Genomic DNA, 22,692 nt, shown 5'->3' with positions numbered 1-22,692 from the left:
CGGTGCACATATGCCGGTAAAACGGCTGAGGATTTTCAAAGAAGCGACTTCCAGTAAGGTTTTTTTGGGGGGGGTGGGCAGGCCTTGTGTTCTGGGCAAGTCGGCTGCGGGAGAAAATAGGGGGGGCTGGGAAGAAGGGGGTTTCGCTTGCATCAGGTGGGAAGACTTCCCAGCCTCCTCAATTTCAAGAGATAGCGGCCATCAAACATTGTATAAACGTGTATGCCTGGGTTTGTATATGCAGACTTGTCGTCCATTTTATCTGTTTGAGTTTCTTGGCGACCGACTAGAAATGTCTTGGCATATCCGATCAAGGAGCCTAGTCGTGGGATGCTAGTGGATGATGCGGAGCGGGGATGGTGGGCTGCAGAAAGGTGATCCAACCATCGCCGCGGGAACATAAGGCAGAGAACTTCCTGGCAATGGGCCCCACTCATTCACACAACCCTGGGATAGTCCTGCAAGGAAATCCTATCAGACCATAGGCGGAGAGGGAGCACTGCTGGTATGCCGTCACGCCCCTCTTTGGTTTCTGTTGAGGAGTTTTGTTGTCATGGAAGTCCTCTCGTGTGTGTGATTGATCGTTCCAATCTTGTTGGGACTCTACACCGTCTTTTTGTCCTTCTTGCGCCTTGTTTGTATGTCCTGCAAGAGCTTCGCGCCTTGCAATCTCGTCTCGTCTTGACTCGTCTAATTGCTTTCCTCGAGGGACGCCCTCGCCCTACGCTCCCCATAGCGCGAAATATGCAAGCACTTACGAGGACATTGGTCTAGGCAAGTTCGGAAGCCCGTGAGGAGCGTAGCCTAAGTTACTGCGCCATGAATCACCACCCTCCCCCTTAGTCTCGCCTCACTTAGCCGGAGCGAGGACGCTACCGGCTGCTACATCTGCACGTGCGGGCATTTCCTTCTTCGACATTCTCCGCCTCTCTGATTTCCCTCATCAGACTCTGGCCTCTGAGTAACACAGCTAAAGTGACCTGTGAATTCAGAAACCAGCCTCCTGGTCATGAAGGGTGCGAAAACGTGCCCCTCCAGTCTCACTGGCGACCTTCCCACTAGTGTTCCCATTTCAACTTGGTTCTTCGCTTGTTCCTTGAACTCGACTCACTTGGCCTATGCAACTTCGTTCATCTCCATCTCTTCTACCTTTTACAGAGACCCCTCCAAGCTCGATTCACCACACTCATTCATTCCATCTCCCTAGCATTGACAAATCACTTCATCAAAATGGCACCAGGACAACAATCTAAGCAGGAACTGAGTTCCAAAGACGCCATGTTCCTGTTGGAGCTGATGCGCGACTCTCCTCAGGCGATCCTCGTAAGTGCTGACCAGTGCCTCCCACCACTCCCTCCAGCTACTCTAGCCCTCTCATTACCTACTTGCCTACCTCACCACGCCCATTAGTTCCATCTCACATCACCACAAACGTCAGACTCTCTCTTTCTCTCTTCCCCGAATCGAATGCCACTTTTCGGCGTGATGTACTGACTCTCTCCCCGCGCCCGACAGTTCCATATTGGCCCATACTGCGAAAAGACCGGCACCAAGCCCAACACCATCGTGAAGCGTCTCGGCGAGATTAAGAAGCGCAATGGTCTCAACATAATCACAACTACGAGTCCACCAAACGGAAATAGCCGCGCCTATGCCACGCCCAAGGCTCCATCCAAGTCGAAGCCTAAGAGCGCCGACGACAAAGAAACGAAGCCTAATATCAAAGCCGAGCTCGAACCGCAGTCTGGCAAGCTGAATGCTACAGAACTCACCATGGCGAACGGCGTCAAGGTGGAAATGAGCGACCCTTCTAGCCCGGGCGTTGCCTACGGTCTCCCTTCACCGGCAGAGTCTGCGGCGGGAGCGGGAAAAGCGGAGACACCGGCGACAAACGGCGTACCCATGGCGCATATGCCCCTGTATATGCCGCAGAAGCGTAGAGTCGACGACCAAGAGGAGTATGGGCGAGACGTCGCCGCCGCCGCTAAGGGAGGAAGGACGAACAAGAAGATCAAGACCGAGAACTGAAACATGTGCGAAAAGGCCACTGTAGCCACATGAGTTCAATGCATTCGATGCATGTTGTTTTTCTCCTTTTCGCTTGCCAAAAAACCAGGCTGTCTATGTTGGCGCGGCGAGGAATGTTGACACAGAAATGTGCGAGAAAATGATATTCAGCAACGCTCTTGTCTTCTTCAGACATGGGCAGGAGAAGAGCGGAAGGTATTCGAGCTTTAGTCTGCGAAAACTCAAATAGTTGGGTCTGGAGCTATGTTGGAAACCAAACATGAAAAGATGCTTGTGCGAGAAACCATTGAGCTTGCTTAAACTAGCTACACTTGCATCTTGAAATGAGGGAGTCAGAAAATACAAGAGCATGTCAATCCAAATTTCTTCCTAGTCGAGAACAATCATACAAATAGGCTCGCCGACATCCTTCTTTTTGCCGTTTTCTTTCGCGTCTCCACGTTTGATGCCGAGGTGAACTCCAATCCCCGGCGCAGATATCGTCCTCTGCGTACAATTTCTGCCTCCAGGGTTCGGACCGTTACACGAAGCTGCGGGATGCAGCGTTTCCAGGACCATAGTTGTGGGGACAGTAGAGTTTGAAGTTGGGCTGTTATTGATACCCATCATTCCAGGTCTAGACCTGTCGTCGGGAACACTTGCAGGCGCCCTCTCGCGAGAAGGAGGAGATGAATTGTCTCGAGCGGACGCGGATTTCTGGAAAACGTTCAGCAATTTGAGATTTAGCTGGATCAAACGCGAAATGTCCTTGGCGGTGACACTATCTGGGATTTCAGATGCCTTCTCGTCCCCTCCGCTCTCGGAGTTGTGTTGAGGCTGCTGTGTGCTGGTGGGTTCGACCCCGTTGAGGATCTGAGGAGTGTTGAGAGTTCCGATTTCAGTCCGAGCAGTCGTGGACCTTGTATTTATTCCTGCTGTCCGCGAGGGTGCTGTTTCTGGAGCTGGAGCACTGTCTGATGCAGACATAAGCGAATCGGCACGGCTTTTACCCTGGTAGAGAGTCTGTAAACTCCCAGCTACGCATGCGGAGGTTGTGCTCTCAACGCTCTGTGTCGCTGGTATAGTGTTGGGATGCCATCGCCCTTCATCGCCAATGTCTGTCGAAGAAGCCTGACGGTCCTGACTTTGGCGCAAGCTGGGGTCAGGTTCATGCCGGTTGCCATTTTTTTTCACCATCTCAGCAGCTGCGGCATCCGGACTTGATACGAGCAGATTATGAATCCTCAGACGCTGACCGAGCACGGAAGGATTCGCAGTGTAGACCTGGGCTGATAGTGCGGCGAGATGGGCTAATCTCTCACGACCGAGAGTGACCTTTCTCTGGTCCTTGAGACTGCGTGTATGCTCTCTACTGATCTGTTCATGCAGCTTCAGATCGTTTTCGTTGGGTAGTTGCCTCTGACAAAGAGCACACCGGTATTCACCATTCCTCGTAACATAGCCGAAGGATTCAGATCTTGGTGGTGCTCTTGGGCGACGATCATCTGCAGTCTGGAGCTCCACTGAATCATGCACCTCTGAGAACCGACGTTTTCGAGTTTGGGCAATGCTCGCCTGACTAAGACGAGGTTGGATACCAGTATCATAGATGTTCCATGGTCCCGTCTGAATTACATCCGCTGCAACCCGAGATGTTGTGGCTATTGGGGGCGCCATGGCCCCTATCGTTGGTACATCTCCGACCGGCGATGTGCGAGACGATCCATTGATGATTTGAAGACGCTTTGCAGGTTCTTGGATCGAACTTTTAGACCGAGCTTTCAAAACATCGACCTCTCTCGGGCTCAAGACACTTAGATCCTCGTCGTCGAAGTTGAGCAAAGGTGGACGACGGGATTGTGCTGGACCCTTGGGAGGTGTCTCTCTACCACCGCTGCGGCGACTAGCCAGCTCGGTTTTGAGTAGCTCTGCTTCTGCTGGAACATGCTTTGTAAAGAGGTCCTCAATCTCAGAGAATGTTGCCCCTTCTCCGTAATAAGCCGCGATGCTCGTCAACTCACGTCGGAACTGACGAACTATTAGTTCGATACGTATCTAGGCAGAAAATTGATATCTTACCAGGTCCTCGCCCAACGCAGCGTAAGCTGCTGCCAGTGCCCGGAACAGAGAGTCTCTAAAGTCCCAGATCGGGGGCACGTTCGAAGTTCTGAGTGCAGTCATGGAGGCGATGGCTCAAATCGAAGAAGTCAGTCATTGACATGAATTGAGAGGACCGCGAGAAACACATCGAAAAGAGTGTTGGGTGGACGTGTGTCTTTGATGCACGGCGCCCAAACTACTCCAGGTAGCCATGGAGTGGAGCGCGTTGAAGCCATTGGAATTTGTGATCGAGGGTGGCGAGGAAGCAAGGGGGAGAGAACTGAGAGGGAGGGCGACGGTCTGGGTGGTCAAGGCTTGCAGGATCGTGGTGGAGCAGCGCAGTCTCGGCAGCGCAGCGAGCCAGTTAGCGGTAACACTGTCATTACAAAAGCGAACCACAACCTCCACCAGACTTGGAATCGGTTGCTGATTGGAGCACAACGGGTTGTACGGGGTACTCGCAATGGAACAAGGCATTTCTGTCTGCAGGAATTCTCAATGTCACATGCTCTTGATTGCGCCCAGTTTGAGCAGCGATACCCGCTACCGCAGTTCCTAGCCTCTCCCTGTTGGTTTCGCCTTTGACCCTCTCGTCCCCGACTTTGCGAGATTCCGACCAGGTGATCTTAACTTGTTTTGGCGAACCTGATCGAGAGCATTCGGCACACAACGACCAGGCACAGTGGGCGTAGGTGTGCATGCCGCTGCATCTGCAGTGGTGCGAATCGCTTCACTGAGAAGACCCAGAGGAAAAGGTGGATTTTCCACACCTCATTCATGCTTTGGTGGCCACGATTCAGCGCCATCTCTCAGCCTTGACTGCGTTGCCCTAGCTGGAAATAGGCATAGGTTCACCTTGTCCACAAAAGAATGGAGATGCACAGGAGAACTCGAGCAGGCTCGAGTAGAGAGTGTGCCTTGCACCCTGCGACTGCTACCTGTTCAACACCATAGATCCCAACAGTAGCTCCGTAAGTGGCACTCATCCTCACAGTTGTGGTGGGAACATCCCCTGTGTCTGCAACGAAAGGAGGAAGGGCAAACGATGTCAATCATGACGTGTGATCCAATTGTATTCAATTATCGATTCTCCTCAGCTATCTGACGTGTTTCGAATGGTATGAGCGATCCGCCTGTTCCCTGCGTCCAAGATGACATGGCAGCAGGATTGATCCGGCGACAAGAGTAACAGTCGCTGCACTCGTCACGGTCCACGGAACCCATTCGAGGCAATCTCTCCTCAAACGAAATCTCAGCTCAACCATATCCTATTGTCTCATACCATGTCCCCTGCAAGACCCTGGCAGAAAAGGCTTATGTCCCTGTGCGAATGAAGTTTATGACCCTCCCCCTAAACACGCCGTGAGTGACTGAAGTTGGTTCAGGCTTAGAGATCGTAACTTGTGAGTCTCGTCCATAGTCAGCAGTCGGAAAGTTCGAACAGGACACGCATCATATACCGGATTTCAAAGTGAGCATTCCTCATTCATCTTCGCTGTGTTCGACCTCACCCTTGACGGCAGCACTCTCATCTTCTTCAATCTTTGTCTTGACTTCAGGCCATGCGTCGGCTGGGGCTTCTTTCTTGACATTTCGCTTTCTCTTGACGGCGGTGTTGACCTTTTCTCCGTCGCCGTCGGTGCCTTTTCGCTTCCGTCCAGATGCAGGCTTGCCAGTAGGTGTCTTTGTGGTCTTCTCTTTGACTGGGGTCGCGGGATCACTGCTCACAGCCGCATCGTCCTGCTGAAGCAGTTTTTCGCCCTCTTTCTTCAACTTGTAGAATTTTTGGCTGCATGTTTAGAGGTTAGCATGGTCTCAGACCTGAAACAAGTAGACGTCGATACAAGGAAGAGGTAAGAGGGAAACGTAGTGAAACCGTTCATAAAGTGTGTTGATACCTGCAGGCACTTGCGTTGAGATCATTACCGAGCCTGTCAGCAACCCGAGGCCAAATCCTAGTCGCTGGTGGGTTCATCTCCGCAAGGGCAAAGAGGAGCAAACTGCGCTCCGAAGCAGCATCCCACTTAAATGGCATGATGTAGACCCTGGGGTGATGAAGGATGGGAGGAGGAATTTCTCAAGGGGTAATGGATTTCAATAAGGAGATGGAGTGTAGTGACAGTCAGAAGGGGACGAGATGTTTGCGAGGGCTGATTGTTTTCAACCAGGAGAAAGACAGATGGAGTGAGAGTGGGAGGAAAAGGAAAAGTTGTCGGGGGAAGGGAGAGTGTGAATTTCTGAATCTCAGACGCTGGAAGATTTCTGAGAGAAGAGTGAACTGACCGACACGCATTTGCACTCACTCCACCACCAATTGCCACGGCAGCCTGTTCGAACTTTGCGCGAGAGCAGTTATCTGGCTCTTCGATCATGCTGAAGAGCAAAAGCTTTTCGGTAGCATCATTCCAGGGATTCGACATGGCTGGTGATAAAAGCTCCTCGGAGGGAAATTGAAGGTGATGAGTAGTATTAGGCTTTAACGAAGTTGGAAGAGTGCACACGATATGGGAAAGGCGAAGGCAATAGTGTTGAGAGATAGAGAGTGAAAACATCTGAGGTCGGTTTAAAACGGTGATGGAAGGAGGGAGGCTCAATAGATTAACTGAATGCAATTTCGATCTTTGATTGATTCCTCCTTCTCTTTCTCTTATGCACTGAGTTGAAGTCGAGCTCACTGGTCTCAGATACTTCCACAGAACTAGGCCCCTTTTTTGCTGTTGACAGAGTTACACCTCGACAATCGATGGCGTCGGGCCATTTGTATGGATCGCATATCGTAAAATATCGCTTTTCGTACCCGAGCCCTGTGCTGGACCGAAAATCGTCTCTCTCAATCCGCCGACCAATCTCCATATTCCATACTATGACCCATTTCCTGCCAGCGCTGTACTTACTGGGAAGAGTGACTCCCTCGTGTCCTTGTCGAAGCCACCTTCAACTGGGACGTAAGTGGACTGACGAAGATATAGCAAGGCTCAACAGGTGGTGAAAATCTTGAGACATAGATCATAAAACAATGCACAGCCGGTGTTCCCATCATGCCAACGAATATCACAGACATAGTGCTTTAGTGTCCCAAGTGTCGAGGCGAAACCAAATTCGCCTTTGACTTACCCAGATCACCACCTCGTAAACCCACTTACCCACCACAACTGTATTTATTTTTCGTGTCCGGCTAGACAAATCCATAGTGTAGTCACCCGTAAGTCACATCCTTGAGTCGCGAGCCGAGGGGCAGAGGACAGTTAGCTCGTTCAAAGACGGCTGGCGCTCAGTGTATGGGCCAATCGTAGGTCGAGGAACAATGCGCAGAGGTGTCCGGAAGATATCGTAATCGTGGGAGCTGTTTCACGGATCGAGGCGGCAGATACTTCAGCTGTTCATCACAAGATGAATGGAGTCGCTGGAGCTGTCGCAGGCACCCATCAGCCAGAGAGGGGATCATCAGAACACTAATTAATATCAAAAGTATCGGTGAGAGAAGGACGCGAGTGCTCACGGGGCTGAATTTCTGGGCGTTCGCCTGCCAACCGGCGACTTGTTGCCAAAGCGCCGGAGGAGCCTGGCAAGCCCCTCGTTGCCATTAGGCGCGTATGCCGTATTATTGAATCTGGACCCCACCACTCACTCTTACTCTTTTTGCTGCCACTGTCATTGTCCCATCCCACCAAACACTCCCTTATCCTCTGCCTACCCTTACACGCAATCTGGATTTTGCTTTACGCTGCATTGTCCAGTCTTGCACCACAATCCTCCCGCAAAGTACGTCAGCTTTTCTCTGACAGCATCTCCCATCACCGGTGCCTGTTCGAGACTTCATATTCCCTATCTTTACTTCTTTCGCGCCCCCATCTCTCCAAGCGCCATCTTATTCTCCTCGGAAACTGACAACAGTACCAGCTTCAAACCGAGTCGCATAGGTATCTGGAACTTGAATAAGCAGTCATGGTGAGTGCTTGAACCCATCCTGCGATACCGCTTCCGCTAACCCTGCCTTGTAGCCTGTGTCCGGGTATGTGCATACCATCTGCCTTGAGATCCTATCATCCATTGCGCGCCGCAGTGCCTCTCTAATGCCTTGATCCCACTAGCCTATCTGTCAACCCCGACTGCGTCTCAAAGTTCAATGATTTGAAACTCGGTCGCGGCGGTCCCAAATACATCATCTACAAGATCTCCGATGATCAGAAGGAAATCGTGGTAGATGAGGTCGGCAGCGAGCCGGACTACGACGCCTTCAGAGAGAAACTCATTGGCAAGAAGGAGGCCAATGGCAAGGACCGTCCCTCGTACGCTATTTACGACGTTGAATTTGAGCTTGAGGGCGGTGAAGGCAAGAGGTATATCCAATGATAATCATGTTGGCTTCGTGGATAGGTGTACTGACTTCAGCATGAAGATCCAAGATTGCATTCATCACCTACATCAATCAGGACAACACTGGTGTCAAGGTTTGTCTGCCCTTACAATTTCCCGCAGTTGCCACGGCTAAGATTTTCTGGCATAGTCCCGCATGGTGTATGCCAGCTCCCGCGAGACCTTGAAGAACGCCCTCAACGGGATTGCCATGAACTGGCAAGCGAACGACCCGGGCGAGTTGGAATGGGCCGATTTGCTCAAGGAAGCCAGCAAAGGCAAAGGAACAGTCTAAGAGCAGAATGAATATGGAGGCGGGTTGGACAACACTTCGACGTACCAGCAACAGAACACCATTACCACGAGATATATGTTGGTCTTGTGGCACCTGAGTGCAAGGGCACATCTTCCGACGAGCCGAGCATGGCAAACGGGTAGGGTATGCGCCGTTGGAGCACGCCCGACATTTGATGCTGTGACGAAGATAGAACATTGCAATGTTGAATGGCCGAGATAGATTGTCTCAAACAAAAAGCTCGAAGCATTATCTCTTGTCTGGAACGTTGGAGTCTTCTTAGCCTATTGTGCTTGCACCCGTATGCCTGCGGGAGCCTTCTCCCAATATATGCTCGCCCTGTTCTGGTCACCCTTCTCAGCAAATATACGCCTCTCTGCATGTCTCTGAAAAACAATCGGGCGCGGAGAAGTCCATTTGGTCCATCTTCAGGGTTACATGTCATTCTGGTGCGGCTGATCGGAGTCGTAATTTTGGTATTCCTGAGTACGGCATTACGACGAGCGTCGACGCCGTTTCGTGCCCGGGTAATGTCATTTCAGGTATACATGTAATTTTTCAGTTGCTGTGAGTGAAGCCGCGCACGCCGTAGAAGTGGTAGCCAGCGAAGAGTCAGCGTGTACTCACAGACAACTATTGCATCTCAAGTACCGAGTACAGACGTAATACCAACTTGGAGGCTGTGGGGTGATGGTTGCTGATGTAGCGGTAATTTTACTCAGTGCCAAGGCCAGGGAGCTAGCGAATCCTCTGCAATGTGATTGAACTTAGGATCTCGAAACAACGACCTCAGACAATCATTCTCGCTCCTACCAGGTTCAACCCATAAGCAACCTGCTACGACAGAGGCCGCCGAGCTCCAGGCTTCGGTAGGGTATTCAAAGTTCGACTTTCGTATGTATTGATCGATTTCACACACTTCCAGCAAGATGTATCTCCGCTCCTTAACCCGTGCAGCTCGTGCTTCCACCAGCACCTCGACAGCATGCACGCGAATCACGTCTCCCTCGATTCGATGCTTCCAATCCTCTGCGCGGTCCCTGGCTCCCACTTTTGCAGCTACCCAACAGCTCCCTCCCATGACTAGCCAGTCCCAGATGCGATCGGCCCATGCCATCTCCAACCCTACGCTCGCTGGAATTGAAAAGAGATGGGAAGCAATGCCTCCACAAGAGCAGGCCGAGCTATGGATGCAACTGAGAGATCGTATGAAGGTTGATTGGAACGAGATGACTTTGCAGGAAAAGAAAGCTGGTATGTACTGGTCTCGCCTCCACGGAGGGACGCGGCAGGGGTTCGATGTGCTTGACGAAGCTTCGATTCCCGCTGCTTCCTACAAGAAGCCATGAGAGACCGCTCGGGAATATTTACTGATGCTTTAACAGCATGGTGGATTGCATTTGGACCTCACGGACCTCGTGCAGAGGTGCCCCCGGGCGAATGGACCAAAGTCTGGCTTTATACGGCAGTTGGCATTGGAATTTCGCTGGCTACATTCATGCTCATCCACGGCATGGCAAGACCCCCTCCACGAACCATGACCAAAGAATGGCAAGAAGCTACCAATGAATATCTCAAGGTGAGTCGATCTTTGTATGAGGCTGCCGCGGAGTTCTGGAAGGCCTCGCAAGATTTCTCTCACTTAAGAACCAAGCTGACACATCTACCTACAGTCCGAGAAGAGCAACCCTATGTATGGTATCAGCAGTGAAGGATATTCTGGTCCAGGCCACGTTCAAAGCAAGTCTGCTAAGGCTCAGGGCATCAAGCTTGAACCGGACGAGTAAGCGACGGTGGTGTGAAGGGTAAAGATATGCGGGCTTGCACCAGCGCATCTGGTGGACTTTTGTACTGTGACTAGTATCTCCAGAAAGCAGGGATCTCATTGTGTTTTGTGAATACAGAAAAAAAATCCACAACTTTTCCCTGAAGCTGTGCCTTGCGGCCGCTCTCTGATTCGTGCGAGACTGTACATAGATTAAAACAGGCGTTGATTGAAATCGGTGGCAGAAAGCAGTTCTCTAATTCTACGTACGAGTCATACAAATTCCCGTTGAGCCCTAATATTATTCTAATTTGCGCGGTGACGGCGGTGGTGGCTCTCGAAAATTGACGAGGCACATACTGGAAGATCGGGCCTTGCCGGAGACAAATGGAGGTCCCCAATTAGGTATAGCGCCGAACCGAGCTCAATGAACAGCAACTTTGATTCTTTGACTTCAAGTTTCTTCACTTTGCTCCTGATCCCATACCAACTCTCCCCTCTACCTTTCAATCCTCACCTTCTCGTTCATCTGCAAGCATGCTCAAGAGGTTCGTGTGCTCCCCGCCATACACATGCAGAGCTTCCCGAGTGCTTTTCTGGTCTGTTGCTGACACTGATTGAACAGCGGCATCGCCCGTAGCTTGGGCAGGTCTGCCCTTGCTCGACCTTCGATCTCCCGACGCGCCTTCGAGCCTCTCCGGAGACAAGCCGTTCCAGCTCTAGCACAGCGATGGGCGTCGACAGATTCTGCAAGAGATGGCAAGATTCACCAGGTCATTGGTGCTGTCGTTGACGGTATGGGAAGAAAAATTCCTTTCCTGCGCCCATGGAGCTCCCCCAGAGCTCGACTATCATCATATACATTCGAGATTGGATCGATCAATCAAGCTAACGGTTAATCAACAGTCAAATTCGATACCGAACAATTGCCTGCCATTCTCAATGCCCTAGAAACCGACAACAACGGCCAGAAGCTTGTGCTGGAAGTCGCGGTACGAACACAAAGTGAAATTGTGGCTAGCAAGCTGGAGACTGATGGTAAATAGCAACATTTGGGTGAGAACGTCGTGAGATGTATTGCTATGGATGGTAAGAGAGACCTCTTCGCACGCACACCCAATTGACCATGGCTAACTCTTCCATTCAAGGTACCGAGGGTCTTGTCCGAGGTCACATAGCCACCGATACCGGCTCCCCCATTAAGGTCCCTGTTGGCCCAGGCACTTTGGGTCGTATCATGAACGTCACTGGCGATCCCATCGATGAAAGAGGTCCCATCAAAGCTGACAAATTTGCCCCCATCCACGCCGACCCTCCTGAGTTTATTGAGCAAGCCACAACTGCCGAAGTGTTGGTTACCGGCATCAAGGTCGTGGACTTGCTGGCTCCTTATGCCCGTGGTGGAAAGATTGGTCTCTTTGGTGGCGCAGGTGTTGGCAAAACCGTGTTTATCCAGGAGCTGATTGTGGGTACATCTGACCATCTGGGTTTCGATGACTAACTGTCTGCAGAACAACATCGCAAAGGCCCACGGTGGTTACTCCGTCTTCACTGGTGTCGGCGAGCGAACCCGTGAAGGTAACGATCTGTATCACGAAATGCAGGAAACCTCTGTCATTCAGCTTGACGGCGAATCCAAGGTGGCCTTGGTGTTTGGTCAGATGAACGAACCTCCTGGGGCTCGTGCTCGTGTTGCCTTGACCGGGTGAGTAGTTCCTTGCCCTTCTTGAAACCCTCCGCATCTTTGCGCTGGTGCTCCTCTTTGTGCCAAGATCCCCGCCAAGTCTACTGGTCATTCCGCCAAGACTATCCGCCAATATTCCAATGCGTTTTGATATCGAACTGGATTCTGGTTCCTATGCTAATATTTGTACTTGCTATGGACAGATTGACTGTAGCGGAGGAATTCAGAAATCAAGGCCAGGATGGTATGGATCTATCTAACTTTAAGCATCGGGACATGTTTGCTAACGCTCGTAACAGTGCTGCTTTTCATTGACAACATCTTCCGATTCACTCAAGCCGGTTCCGAGGTGTCTGCTCTGCTAGGCCGTATTCCATCTGCCGTCGGTTACCAACCTACCCTTGCCGTCGACATGGGTGCCATGCAGGAACGTATTACCACGACCCAGAAAGGATCCATCACTTCAGTGCAGGCCGTCTACGTGCCCGCTGATGATTTGACTGATCCCGCCCCTGCCACGACCTTCGCTCACTTGGACGCCACCACCGTGTTGTCTCGCGGTATCTCTGAATTGGGTATCTACCCAGCTGTTGACCCTCTCGACTCCAAATCCCGTATGTTGGACCCTCGTGTTGTCGGCCAAGAACACTACGACACCGCATCCCGCGTCCAGCAGATGTTGCAAGAATACAAATCTCTCCAGGATATCATTGCCATTCTGGGTATGGATGAATTGTCGGAAGCCGATAAGTTGACCGTCGAACGTGCCCGTAAACTGCAACGTTTCCTCTCTCAACCCTTCACCGTCGCCCAGGTCTTTACTGGTATCGAAGGCAAGCTTGTGGACCTCAAGGACACGATCAGCAGTTTCCAGAAGATCATCAATGGTGAAGGCGACGACCTACCGGAAGGTGCCTTCTACATGGTGGGCGACTTTGAGAGTGCCCGGGCCAAGGGTGAGAAGATTTTGGCTGAGTTGGAGAAGTCGTAAATGGTCGGCTAGAGGTGGAGAGGAGCAGAAGATGAGCCTGTCATGCAAGAGCGAATCAAGCTCGAGTCTCGAAATGCATTGCATCAAGCACTGTGGGGGAAACAGGGAGTGGGAAGTGAAGAAGTTAGAAGGAGAGGAGAGCAGGAATCTTGTACATTGACCATCCTCCTTTTATTCCTGAGATCAAAATTTTCCGCTTGTTTTGTAATTTCTGCTGTATCTGATGCGCTGATAAACCCGCTCGCCAGTTGGTGAATCTCGATGTAGGTGAATGGCTTTACAGGCACATTGTTGGTGCCCCAGACTACTAACTAAAGGTGTCGCAAGCAAGTGTCGGGGTACTTTGGATTGGCCTTGTTTTTCCGATCTATATAGATAGAGGGTGGTGGTGATGTCTGGTGCATTGCAGATAAACTACAACATGACATGTCCGATCTGAAGTCGCTGTGAATCCCAGGACGAGCAATTGAGTGTCACTCCTAGCCATTGTTGCCAGATCTGGTCTTTGAGATTCATTCTTCCTATTCATGGAAACCTATTGTCCACATCCTGACCTTGTTCCCCTCAGCCTTTACAGTTCATTTTATCTATCTCTTCATCTTCACCTTCATCTTCATCTTCATCTTCATCTTGGATCTCTTCTTCACACGTTTATAACACATTCGACTTGGATCTGCATGCACCCGTGCTACCCTACGTCCATTTCAAGTCTCATTGAAACATATCTGAAAAAAGAAAACAGGTTGATTGCTTACCACCATGGCCGGGTCTGAAGAGGACTGCTTCTGCAAGGGGTCGATCCCAGTGAGGAAGACCTGCCTGTTGATGATGAAGCTGTTGCGCAGCATGACGATGGATTTCAGACGTGAGGTCTTTGAAGGGATTGCCCGGGAGATGGACACGGATGTGGACTCGTTGTTGTGAGTACCACCTCGTGTGCAACCCATCTAGTGATTTTGTGTGTGTGAGAGAGAGAGGGAGATAGAGAATCTAACATTCAATCTCACCCAGCTCTCTGTATCACAAGATCTGCATCAGCAAAAAGTTGGCTCGACGGCTTGGATGTCCTGACGCGATCGACAAGAGAGAACGACTTCGGCGAGGACAGAAGAAAAGAAATCGAGAGAGGTCGGCGCAGCGGTCTATCAAGAGGGAAGCTCGAATGGTGTCTGAAGAGGAACAAGAGGCCAAAGACACAAAGGACGCCGAAACGGGGATCGACGAAGAAGAAGCAGCAGCAACGGTGACAATTGGTGTCCCGACTATCAAAGAACAGGACCACGAGGGCCTTGAAGCAAGAGAGTATAGTGGCCTGGCCCAATACTATGGTGAGTTTGATACGACCATTTTCTCTTGTGTCAATCAATGATCACTAACAGCCTGGGATATATAGGAGGTTCTTCGCTGCTTGACCAACACCAACGATTCCCGTTTGAAGCTGATGACGGCGAGTTGATCCATGAGTTGGACGAGGACAATCTTCCCTGAGCGCTGGGCAGTGACTGGTGGTTAATGCCCCAGGCGCATCACCAAGCGATTAGTGCGTGGCAGAAGTACCCTACAGTCGGAATGGATAACGAGGGGAATGGGGCATTCAGGAAATGAAACGGGAGCTTTTTGGGGATTTTCCCACTTGCTCTGGGTAGCGATTGGGAATTCTTTGGCGATGGTGAAATGGGATGGAGGATGATACTGTGCTGTCGATAACATCTCCATTACGAGATACTCCACAACATCTTATGAAGCTGCCCAAATGGGACTGGGGTAGAAATCCCAGAGGATCAAGGCTTGTGAGATAATAACTAATGAATGGGGCCGTCGGGCTGGTTTCTCGACCCGAGACGCCGTCCGTAATCGTTCTCTCTAGATACTAGGGAACATACGGGATCCAACTCTACTCGCTACATTGTTGATCTAGCTCGTCGTAGGATGATGGGTAAACATTATCCACATGTCCATATCCCCGACATTGTCTAGCAGGATTGGCCATTACCAGCATCATTAGCCACCCTATACCTACCGGCTACATTTGTCCATCTCTCCGGGATCTTCGCCCTCTAATACCAAACTGTCCACCCCCTCCGATAGCTCTGCAACAATCCACCATCCACCATCCCCTGGTCGCCTGGTCCCCTAGTCCCTCCATGTCAAAGCTCTATCAATGCCACTCACTCACTCCTTGCTGCGATGCCCTTTTCCAACGCCGCGTCGCTTGGCCATGCGCTTTCCCATGCGTTGGACCAGGCCTATCCATGACATGGACTTTTTGTGCTTCTTGGTTCTCGACTCCCCCTTTGTCTAACTGCGCACGGCAGGCGGGTCAGTCAGACGCAATCATCTTGAACATGCCACCATGCCACCATGCCACCGTGCGTATCTCGGTGGCGCGGTACTTGAGTGATGGTACCTTGTAGGAGTGAGCGATCGGCATTTCTCTCTAACAGTTTACTTCGTTTTCTTTTCGTCTTCCTTTCCTGTCGTCCTCTCTTATCTCCTCTTTTGCTGTCTCACACATACCTGCCAGGGGTGGCTCGTTTCGCCATGGCAAAGGTCGACAAGACAGATGTACTCGAGACGGTCGAGCCTGGTACGGACTCGGGCGGGTCTATCGGTCACAGCCATGATGCCAAAACGCCCGAATACTCGGAGAAGAACGTCGCGCAGGCGTATCCAACAGCGACAATCGATGGCCATGGCACCTCTCTCAGGGTAAACGAAACTCACCGTTGTGTGTTGTATGGAACAGAAACCCGCTGACTCGTCGGGTTCCTTTAGCGACTCTTCAGCTTCGCTCAGCTTCTCGCCTTTTCCTTGACCTTTATGGAGTCCTGGGAAGTCATGGCCATGTCCGCCCTCATCTTTTCTTGTGTCTTTTTCCCTGAATCACGCGCAGAATTGCCTGTCTGATCAATCTTCATCATGGTAGGAACATTTCGGCCACCTTCTGGAACGGCGGCCCGCAGTCCCTCATCTGGGGCTGCATCGCGGTCGTGATCGGGTCTCTGGCCCAAGCATTCTCCATGGCAGAACTAGGTTCCATCCTCCCCATAGCCGGCGCGCAGTACCATTGGACGCATATCATGGCCCCCGAGGGCGCGAGGAAGTTTATCACTTGGATGCAAGGTGCGGCGCCTCCATGTCCAACAGCTGTTCTTACCACGAAGTTTCCACGCCATTGACACGGAAGCTCATACACAGGCTGGGTGACCTGGTTTGCCTGGGTCTCGGCTCTCGCAGGGAGTGCCTCTGGCGAAGCGGCCCTCCTCCAAGCCCTGATCGCAGAGAACGTGCCGGGATACACGGCCGAGCGATGGCATCTGACCTTCATCATGTGGGCGCTGTTGATCTCCTGCGGGCTCATCAACACCTTCACCTTCTGGCTCGTGCCCTGGCTCGAGCTGGCCTCGGGCATTCTGCATGTCATCTTGTTCGTCATCTTCGTCGCCGTCCTGACCGCCCTGGCGCCCAAGCACGACACGACTTTCGTCTTCTTCACCGAATCCATCCTGTCCGGCTGGGACCGGAGCAGTTTCGTCGCCTTTAACCTGGGCATGCTGGTGCCTGCGTGGGGGTTTATTGGTTAGTAGCGCTGAGAACTTCCTTTTTGCCCTCACCCTTTGAAGAACCCCCTTCTTCTGACAATGCCTCCCCGAAAAAGGATTCGACGGCGTCGTGCACATGTCCGAGGAAGTCCGCCGGGCCAAACACGCCGTCCCGCGGTCCATGGTCCTGACCATCGTCATCAACGGCCTCATGGCCTTTAGCATCATCCTCGTCCTGCTCTACTGCCTCGGCAACCTGGACGACGCCCTCGACGCCTCCTACCCCATCATCCCCATCTGTCTGAACGCGACGGGGTCCATGGCCGCCACAAACGCCATGGTTTCTGGACTGATCATCGTCACGTACTTTGTTGTCGCGGCGAGCGTTGCCTCCGTCTCGAGGATTACCTGGGCGTGGGCGCGAGACGGGGCTCTGCCGCGATGGTTCTCGGTGGTGAGTTTTCTCTCTCCCCTTGCCCTGTTGGGACTGTTGAGAATCACATCACACCTCTCTGGAGAATAGTTCTCCTGTTCTGCCACCTTGGATTTCTGATAGACTGCTATAACAGATCGACCGCAAGCGCCACGTCCCCGTCAACGCGACGTGGCTCCCCATCGTCATCGTGTGCCTTCTGGCCCTGTTTCAAATCGGCTCCACCACCGGCACTGCTTTTAGCGCCTTCACGGCCCTCTCCTCTCTGGGACTATACACGTCCTACATCATCGCCATCTCGTGCATCCTGCACGCGCGTCTGACGGGCCGTCTGACCGACAAGCCCCAATCCCCGTCCGGCGCGTCTTCTTCTTCTACTGTACAGTACGGCTCCTGGCGCATGTGGCCCGGCATCGCCACGCCGGTCAACATCTTCGCCCTCTGCTGGACCATCTACCTGACCATCTGGCTACCGTTCCCCACGACCCTGCCCGTCACAGGCACGAACATGAACTACGCCCTGCCCATCTACGTGTTTGTCGTGCTGTGTTCGCTGGCGTATTGGTTCCTGTGGGGTCACAAGCATTGGCCCGGGTTGGATTTGGCGGCGATAGGCATGGTTGAGGCGCATGAGTAGTGCCACGTCGGACCAGAAAAAAAAAAAGAGGGGGGTCGTGCGAGGGGACGGGAGGGATGCGGAAGAGAGAGAGGGATGGCGAGGCTTTGTGGCACTTTGTGGTGTGCGTCGTATGTTGTCAAGATATGAAGATATGAACACAATCAATCACATGGTGGTAAAGGTTAAAAGAGGACGAAAGAGTTTTAGAAGTGACGCCGATGACGAGGTCAGCTTTTTGCAGATTGTAGGATTCAGCGCCGGCGGCTCTCAGCTCTCAGCTCACAGCTCAGTGTTGGTGTAGGTGTGGCTTATGGCCTGAAGCGTGTGGCGTATGGCCTACTCGTATACGCGCCTCTGGAGTCTAGACAGTCACTACAGTCCAGCCTGGCAGAGACCGCAGAGAACAGACCCGTTGAATCAAGACCACAAAGAAAAAGGAAATCCAAACAAACACAAGAGTCGTGCGCGTCACCTCAAGCGTCGAGAATCTCCAACATTGAAAAGCTAAAGATGTACTCTTAACAGTCGCGCCTCTCTGACGACACCGTCGACGGGATTGATTATCCCACCATTCGTGACGACGTACAGGCCCTTTGCATCGGATGTCGTGGCTGCAAAGGCAACTGCAGTAGGTCCCGTCGTGGCCCGGTCGACTTCGACTTCTAGATCGGAGTCTCGTTGCGGTCGCGATGCGGATGCCTCTTCAGTAGACAACTGAGGCCGGTACAGGCCAAGAATGACTTGACGCTCTGTCTGCGCATTTGCCTTTCCTCCTGAACCGGCACTGGGAGTCGTAGCAAGTAAAGGAAATTTCAGCACCGTGTTCATCGGGTTTGTCGCCACATAGATATTTCCTTCTCCGTCGATGCAGAGGTCGTCACCGCCACAACCACTCGCAAGAATCTCGATGTCGATCTGCGCCTCTGAATTGCGTGCAGCGACTGGCGTTACGCCTTGATGGTCAACCGTTACGCGTCCTAAAATCGCGCGGTCCGAGTTCGTGAAATAGATCCAGCTGTCTCTCCCGTCGTGATGGTATTTGACGCCATTGACCCCCGGCCAGGGCGGTCGTGTCGTCATTTTCCCCAAGAGAGCGTGCTCGAGCCAGATGTCCACGTTTCCTCTTACGATATTGTAAGAGTACAGACGTCCTTGATACGACTCTGCCATCAAGATCAAGGGTTCTGAGCGGTGAGGGACAGCAGTGCCTCCGTTGAGCCATGTCGCGGCCGGAACTGGGGCGAGGCGCTTGACTTTGACTCCAGTGGCCACTTGGCCTGTGGCCGAAGTCTTCGCAGGGCTCGCATATGGGAGAAATGAGCGCATGTCCAACACGTAGACCCACCACGTGCCCTTTTTGCCATGAATACCAGAGAACAGGTAGAACAAATCCGGTGTAATTGGGGATTCAACGATTGCCTCCGCGGCAGGGGTGGATGCATAGGAACCATGACCTTCGCCTTCTCTTTCTTCTTGCTCGTCAGGCTTGTCAACAGCCAATGACTCCTCAACCTGCGCGTCTTCGGGCGCAAATTTGTGAACCAGCTCCACGGTTCGTTGGGTGGTCCCATCCTCTACGTGAGGGTCAATATACCAGATACTCCCACTCAACATGTCGGAGACGAGGATCGAGCCATCACGACGCACGGCAAGGTTCTCGAGAAAGGAGCCAGGAGGGAAAGTTGCAATCGTGCTATACGTTGGCGGGCGTTTGGGTAGAGACCCTGTGATGTGGACAGGAAGACTATTACCCTCTGGATCGGCTGGGGAAGACATGACAGGTGGGGATTGAGAAGGAGAGTAATGAGGTGCGGCGAAGACAACCGGCAAGCAAGAGTATCGAGGAGAGACTTGGTTGTCCAGGCCTCGAGCAGAGCATGTGTCTTAATAGCAGACATGGTGCCTTGCGTTGAACCATGCTGAGAGGGAGGCGTTCGGTCGGGTTGCGGACCTCACACTCGAGCTCTGTCTTCCTCCTTCAAAGCTTTCGATCTGTATGTTTGTAAGCATGATGAATTACTCACCTTCATCTCGCGAATTTGAGACTTCACTAGCTCGGCTTCAGACATCTTCAGGCAAAACCCTCGTGCTTCAGAACGAAAAAGCCGCGGAAGCTTCACCTTCTCCTCACCAATGCCCAGATGTGGAAATTTTGGGAACCCAACAACAATCTTGTGGAACACCATGCCGCGCCGTGAAACATACGTGGTTCATCTGCTGAAGACCTGCTTGGCTGGCTCTGCCAGTTCACGCGGAGGCCAGGAATGATTTCGAAGCTGTTGTGCTGTTGTCAGGATGAATTGTATGTATGTTGTTGGAAGAGGGGACTGAAGCAGCTTTTGCCTTGTCACTGTTTCCGCCCGCAGCCTCACCCGCAGCCTCGACCACGCAACAACAACGGGTATATAATTCAAGATCATTTTGGATTTATTATTTTTTGTTTTATTACACTGGTATCTGCACAGCTGGAGAGCTACAACTACAACTATGATACAACGCCAGATCGCGCTAGCCGTTGCACTGCCATACAACACGACTTATGCCATCCATCCCCACACCGGCACGCGACCAACTCCTCTTACCACCATCCCTGCGGTGTAGCTGTCCCTTCTTTTTTCTCTCTAAGCCCCATTGCCGCTTGAGCAAAGATCTGATTTTGTAAGATAGACAAGATTTTGAACTTGAGTGGAGTGTAATGTAACAAGCTTCGTAAATATACAAAAGAGGTAGATCAACCTGTTTCTCCGAACGAGCAAATCTCCTCCAGCTTGAGTTGAGGGAGGGGAGCGATCGTGAGAAGGTGGTGATTGGGAGGACCCGACGAGACGGTGTTGCGGATTGCTGCTATACCAAATGTGCGAATGTAATCGCTGGAACGCAGGAAGAATCGCAAGTGGCTGTAGGAAAGGGTGAGGAAGGGTGGATGTAGCCTTCCTCATTTGACTTGGGAATTGTTTAGAAGCCGCCCATGCCACCCATGCCGGGCATACCGCCACCCATAGGCATTGCAGGCTTCTCTTCTGGTGCCTCCACGATGGCAACTTCGGTGGTACCCAGTAGCGACGCAACGCCAGAGGCATCAACGAGTGCGGTACGGACGACCTTGAGGGGATCGACAATACCCTTGCTCAGCATATCAACATATTGTCCACTAGCAGAGTCGAAGCCCTTGTTGAAGTCGGAACCGAATTCGTCCATAAGCTTGCCGACGACAACGCTGCCTTCCAGACCGGCATTTTCAACGATTCTCCGGGCGGGACGTGTGATGGCGTTCTTGATGATGCTGACACCGAGCTGTTGGTCGAAGTTGGAAGGCTGGACACTACCAAGGGCATTTGCAGCGGCCTTGATCAAAGCAGTACCACCGCCGGGCAAGATACCCTCCTCAACGGCGGCGCGAGTAGCGTTCAGAGCATCGACGACACGATCCTTCTTCTCACCCACTTCAACCTCAGAAGCTCCACCAACCTTAATGACGGCAACACCGCCAGACAGCTTGGCAAGACGCTCTTGTAGCTTCTCCTTCTCGTATTCTGAGGTCGACGGGTCAGCCATGACACCACGAATCTGTTCGCAGCGCTGGGCAATGGCGTCTTTGCTGCCTTCACCGTTCAAGATGATGGTATCTTCCTTGGTGATGGTGATGCTGCCGGTCGAGCCCAGCATGTCAGGGGTGGCCTTTTCCAGCTTGATATCGAGTTCATCCGTGAAGACAGTAGCATTGGTCAGGATGCCGATATCACCAAGGATGCTCTTGCGGTTGTCTCCAAAGCCGGGAGCCTTGACTGCGGCCACTTGAAGTTGTCCTCGAAGCTTGTTGAGAATGCAGACAGCCAATGCCTCGCCATCGATGTCCTCGGCAATGATGACAAGAGGTCGGCGCATTTGGGTAGACGCCTCAAGCGCGGGGATAATGTCTTGCACAGCAGAGATCTTCTTCTCGGAAAGGAGAATCAAGGGCTTCTCAAATTCGATCTTTTGAGCCTTGGTGTCGGTGATAAAGTACGGTGACGTAAAGCCGCGGTCAAAGCGCATGCCCTCAGTAACCTCGAGTTCGTCTTCGATTGTTTTTCCTTCCTTGACCGTAATCACACCCTCTTTGCCGACCTTTTCCATGGCATTGGAGATGAGGTTTCCAACGTGGGTATCTCCGTTGGCAGAAATGGTAGCAACTTGAGCAATCTCGGCACTGGTGGTAATGTCCTTCTTATTCTTTTGAAGGAAGTCAACGACTGCGTCAACTGCCGCCTGGGTGCCTCTTCTCAAGTCCATAGGATTGCATCCAGCAGCGACGTTCTTGACGGTTTCGGAGAAGATGGCACTTGCGAGCACGGTGGCGGTCGTGGTACCATCACCTGCGACTTCGTTCGTCTTCGAGGCGACGTCCTGGATGAGACGGGCTCCGAGGTTCTCGAACTTGTCTTGGAGGGTGACTGCTTTGGCGACAGTAACACCATCTGATTGTTTCATTAGCTTTCGGGTAGGTGCTGGCATCGGAAATTATGGATGCTTACCTTTGGTTATCTTGGGTGAGCCGTAGCTTGACTCAATGAGGACATTGCGGCCCTTGGGACCAAGTGTGGTTGCAACAGCCTTTGAAAGAGTCTCGACACCCTTGAGCAGCTGGGCTCTTCCTTCTACTCCGAACTTGAGCTCTTTGTGAGCGAAGCGCAGTTGTTGCAGACTCCGGCCGGCTGATCTGGAGTATGGAGAAGGGGAGGATAGGGAGGATCGAGCTGCGGAGGAGAGAGCGCGCTGCATGATGGGCAAATCAAGTGGACGAGTGACAATGAGGAGAAAGAAAGGGGAAATAGAACAACTGATGAGTTGTAATATGGTAGGAGAGTTTCGAGGTTTTGATGCCAATAAAAATTTGGAGATTCTCGAAATCAACAGAATC

General features: G+C 52.1%; 10 protein-coding genes across 10 annotated transcripts; 6 read left to right on the top strand and 4 right to left on the bottom strand.

Moving 5' to 3' along the window:
* Positions 1-1,230: 1,230 nt before the first annotated feature.
* Z517_05937 (uncharacterized protein) lies at positions 1,231-2,028 on the top strand (the record flags this gene model as incomplete). Its single annotated transcript, XM_013427679.1, has 2 exons — positions 1,231-1,323; positions 1,516-2,028. The coding sequence occupies 2 exons, from the start codon at positions 1,231-1,233 to the stop codon at positions 2,026-2,028; spliced, it is 606 nt and encodes a 201-aa protein (XP_013283133.1).
* A 369-nt stretch (positions 2,029-2,397) lies between these two features.
* Z517_05936 (uncharacterized protein) lies at positions 2,398-4,188 on the bottom strand (the record flags this gene model as incomplete). Its single annotated transcript, XM_013427678.1, has 2 exons — positions 2,398-4,035; positions 4,087-4,188. 2 exons carry the CDS (start codon positions 4,186-4,188, stop codon positions 2,398-2,400), a joined length of 1,740 nt encoding a protein of 579 aa, XP_013283132.1.
* A 1,401-nt stretch (positions 4,189-5,589) lies between these two features.
* On the bottom strand, positions 5,590-6,527 carry Z517_05935 (uncharacterized protein; the record flags this gene model as incomplete). The annotated part of the gene is made up of 2 exons (XM_013427677.1): positions 5,590-5,896; positions 6,391-6,527. 2 exons carry the CDS (start codon positions 6,525-6,527, stop codon positions 5,590-5,592), a joined length of 444 nt encoding a protein of 147 aa, XP_013283131.1.
* A 1,525-nt stretch (positions 6,528-8,052) lies between these two features.
* Z517_05934 (uncharacterized protein) lies at positions 8,053-8,758 on the top strand (the record flags this gene model as incomplete). The annotated part of the gene is made up of 5 exons (XM_013427676.1): positions 8,053-8,055; positions 8,109-8,119; positions 8,199-8,447; positions 8,507-8,558; positions 8,615-8,758. The coding sequence occupies 5 exons, from the start codon at positions 8,053-8,055 to the stop codon at positions 8,756-8,758; spliced, it is 459 nt and encodes a 152-aa protein (XP_013283130.1).
* Positions 8,759-9,687: 929 nt separating this feature from the next.
* On the top strand, positions 9,688-10,545 carry Z517_05933 (uncharacterized protein; the record flags this gene model as incomplete). The annotated part of the gene is made up of 3 exons (XM_013427675.1): positions 9,688-10,012; positions 10,144-10,337; positions 10,432-10,545. The coding sequence occupies 3 exons, from the start codon at positions 9,688-9,690 to the stop codon at positions 10,543-10,545; spliced, it is 633 nt and encodes a 210-aa protein (XP_013283129.1).
* A 515-nt stretch (positions 10,546-11,060) lies between these two features.
* On the top strand, positions 11,061-13,198 carry Z517_05932 (ATP synthase subunit beta, mitochondrial; the record flags this gene model as incomplete). Its single annotated transcript, XM_013427674.1, has 8 exons — positions 11,061-11,071; positions 11,149-11,318; positions 11,430-11,515; positions 11,570-11,612; positions 11,672-11,988; positions 12,035-12,228; positions 12,411-12,451; positions 12,507-13,198. 8 exons carry the CDS (start codon positions 11,061-11,063, stop codon positions 13,196-13,198), a joined length of 1,554 nt encoding a protein of 517 aa, XP_013283128.1.
* A 759-nt stretch (positions 13,199-13,957) lies between these two features.
* Z517_05931 (uncharacterized protein) lies at positions 13,958-14,686 on the top strand (the record flags this gene model as incomplete). Its single annotated transcript, XM_013427673.1, has 3 exons — positions 13,958-14,118; positions 14,210-14,526; positions 14,592-14,686. The coding sequence occupies 3 exons, from the start codon at positions 13,958-13,960 to the stop codon at positions 14,684-14,686; spliced, it is 573 nt and encodes a 190-aa protein (XP_013283127.1).
* A 1,053-nt stretch (positions 14,687-15,739) lies between these two features.
* Positions 15,740-17,810, top strand: Z517_05930 (uncharacterized protein; the record flags this gene model as incomplete). The annotated part of the gene is made up of 6 exons (XM_013427672.1): positions 15,740-15,907; positions 15,974-16,044; positions 16,125-16,321; positions 16,397-16,777; positions 16,857-17,194; positions 17,310-17,810. The coding sequence occupies 6 exons, from the start codon at positions 15,740-15,742 to the stop codon at positions 17,808-17,810; spliced, it is 1,656 nt and encodes a 551-aa protein (XP_013283126.1).
* Positions 17,811-18,296: 486 nt separating this feature from the next.
* Z517_05929 (uncharacterized protein) lies at positions 18,297-19,568 on the bottom strand (the record flags this gene model as incomplete). The annotated part of the gene is made up of 1 exon (XM_013427671.1): positions 18,297-19,568. The coding sequence occupies one exon, from the start codon at positions 19,566-19,568 to the stop codon at positions 18,297-18,299; it is 1,272 nt and encodes a 423-aa protein (XP_013283125.1).
* Positions 19,569-20,747: 1,179 nt separating this feature from the next.
* Z517_05928 (hsp60-like protein) lies at positions 20,748-22,553 on the bottom strand (the record flags this gene model as incomplete). Its single annotated transcript, XM_013427670.1, has 2 exons — positions 20,748-22,249; positions 22,307-22,553. 2 exons carry the CDS (start codon positions 22,551-22,553, stop codon positions 20,748-20,750), a joined length of 1,749 nt encoding a protein of 582 aa, XP_013283124.1.
* Between the last annotated feature and the right edge of the window lie 139 nt (positions 22,554-22,692).

Source organism: Fonsecaea pedrosoi, assembly GCF_000835455.1.
Source record: "Fonsecaea pedrosoi CBS 271.37 unplaced genomic scaffold supercont1.4, whole genome shotgun sequence".
NCBI lineage: Eukaryota > Fungi > Ascomycota > Eurotiomycetes > Chaetothyriales > Herpotrichiellaceae > Fonsecaea > Fonsecaea pedrosoi.
This window is presented reverse-complemented; position numbering and strand designations above follow the sequence as displayed.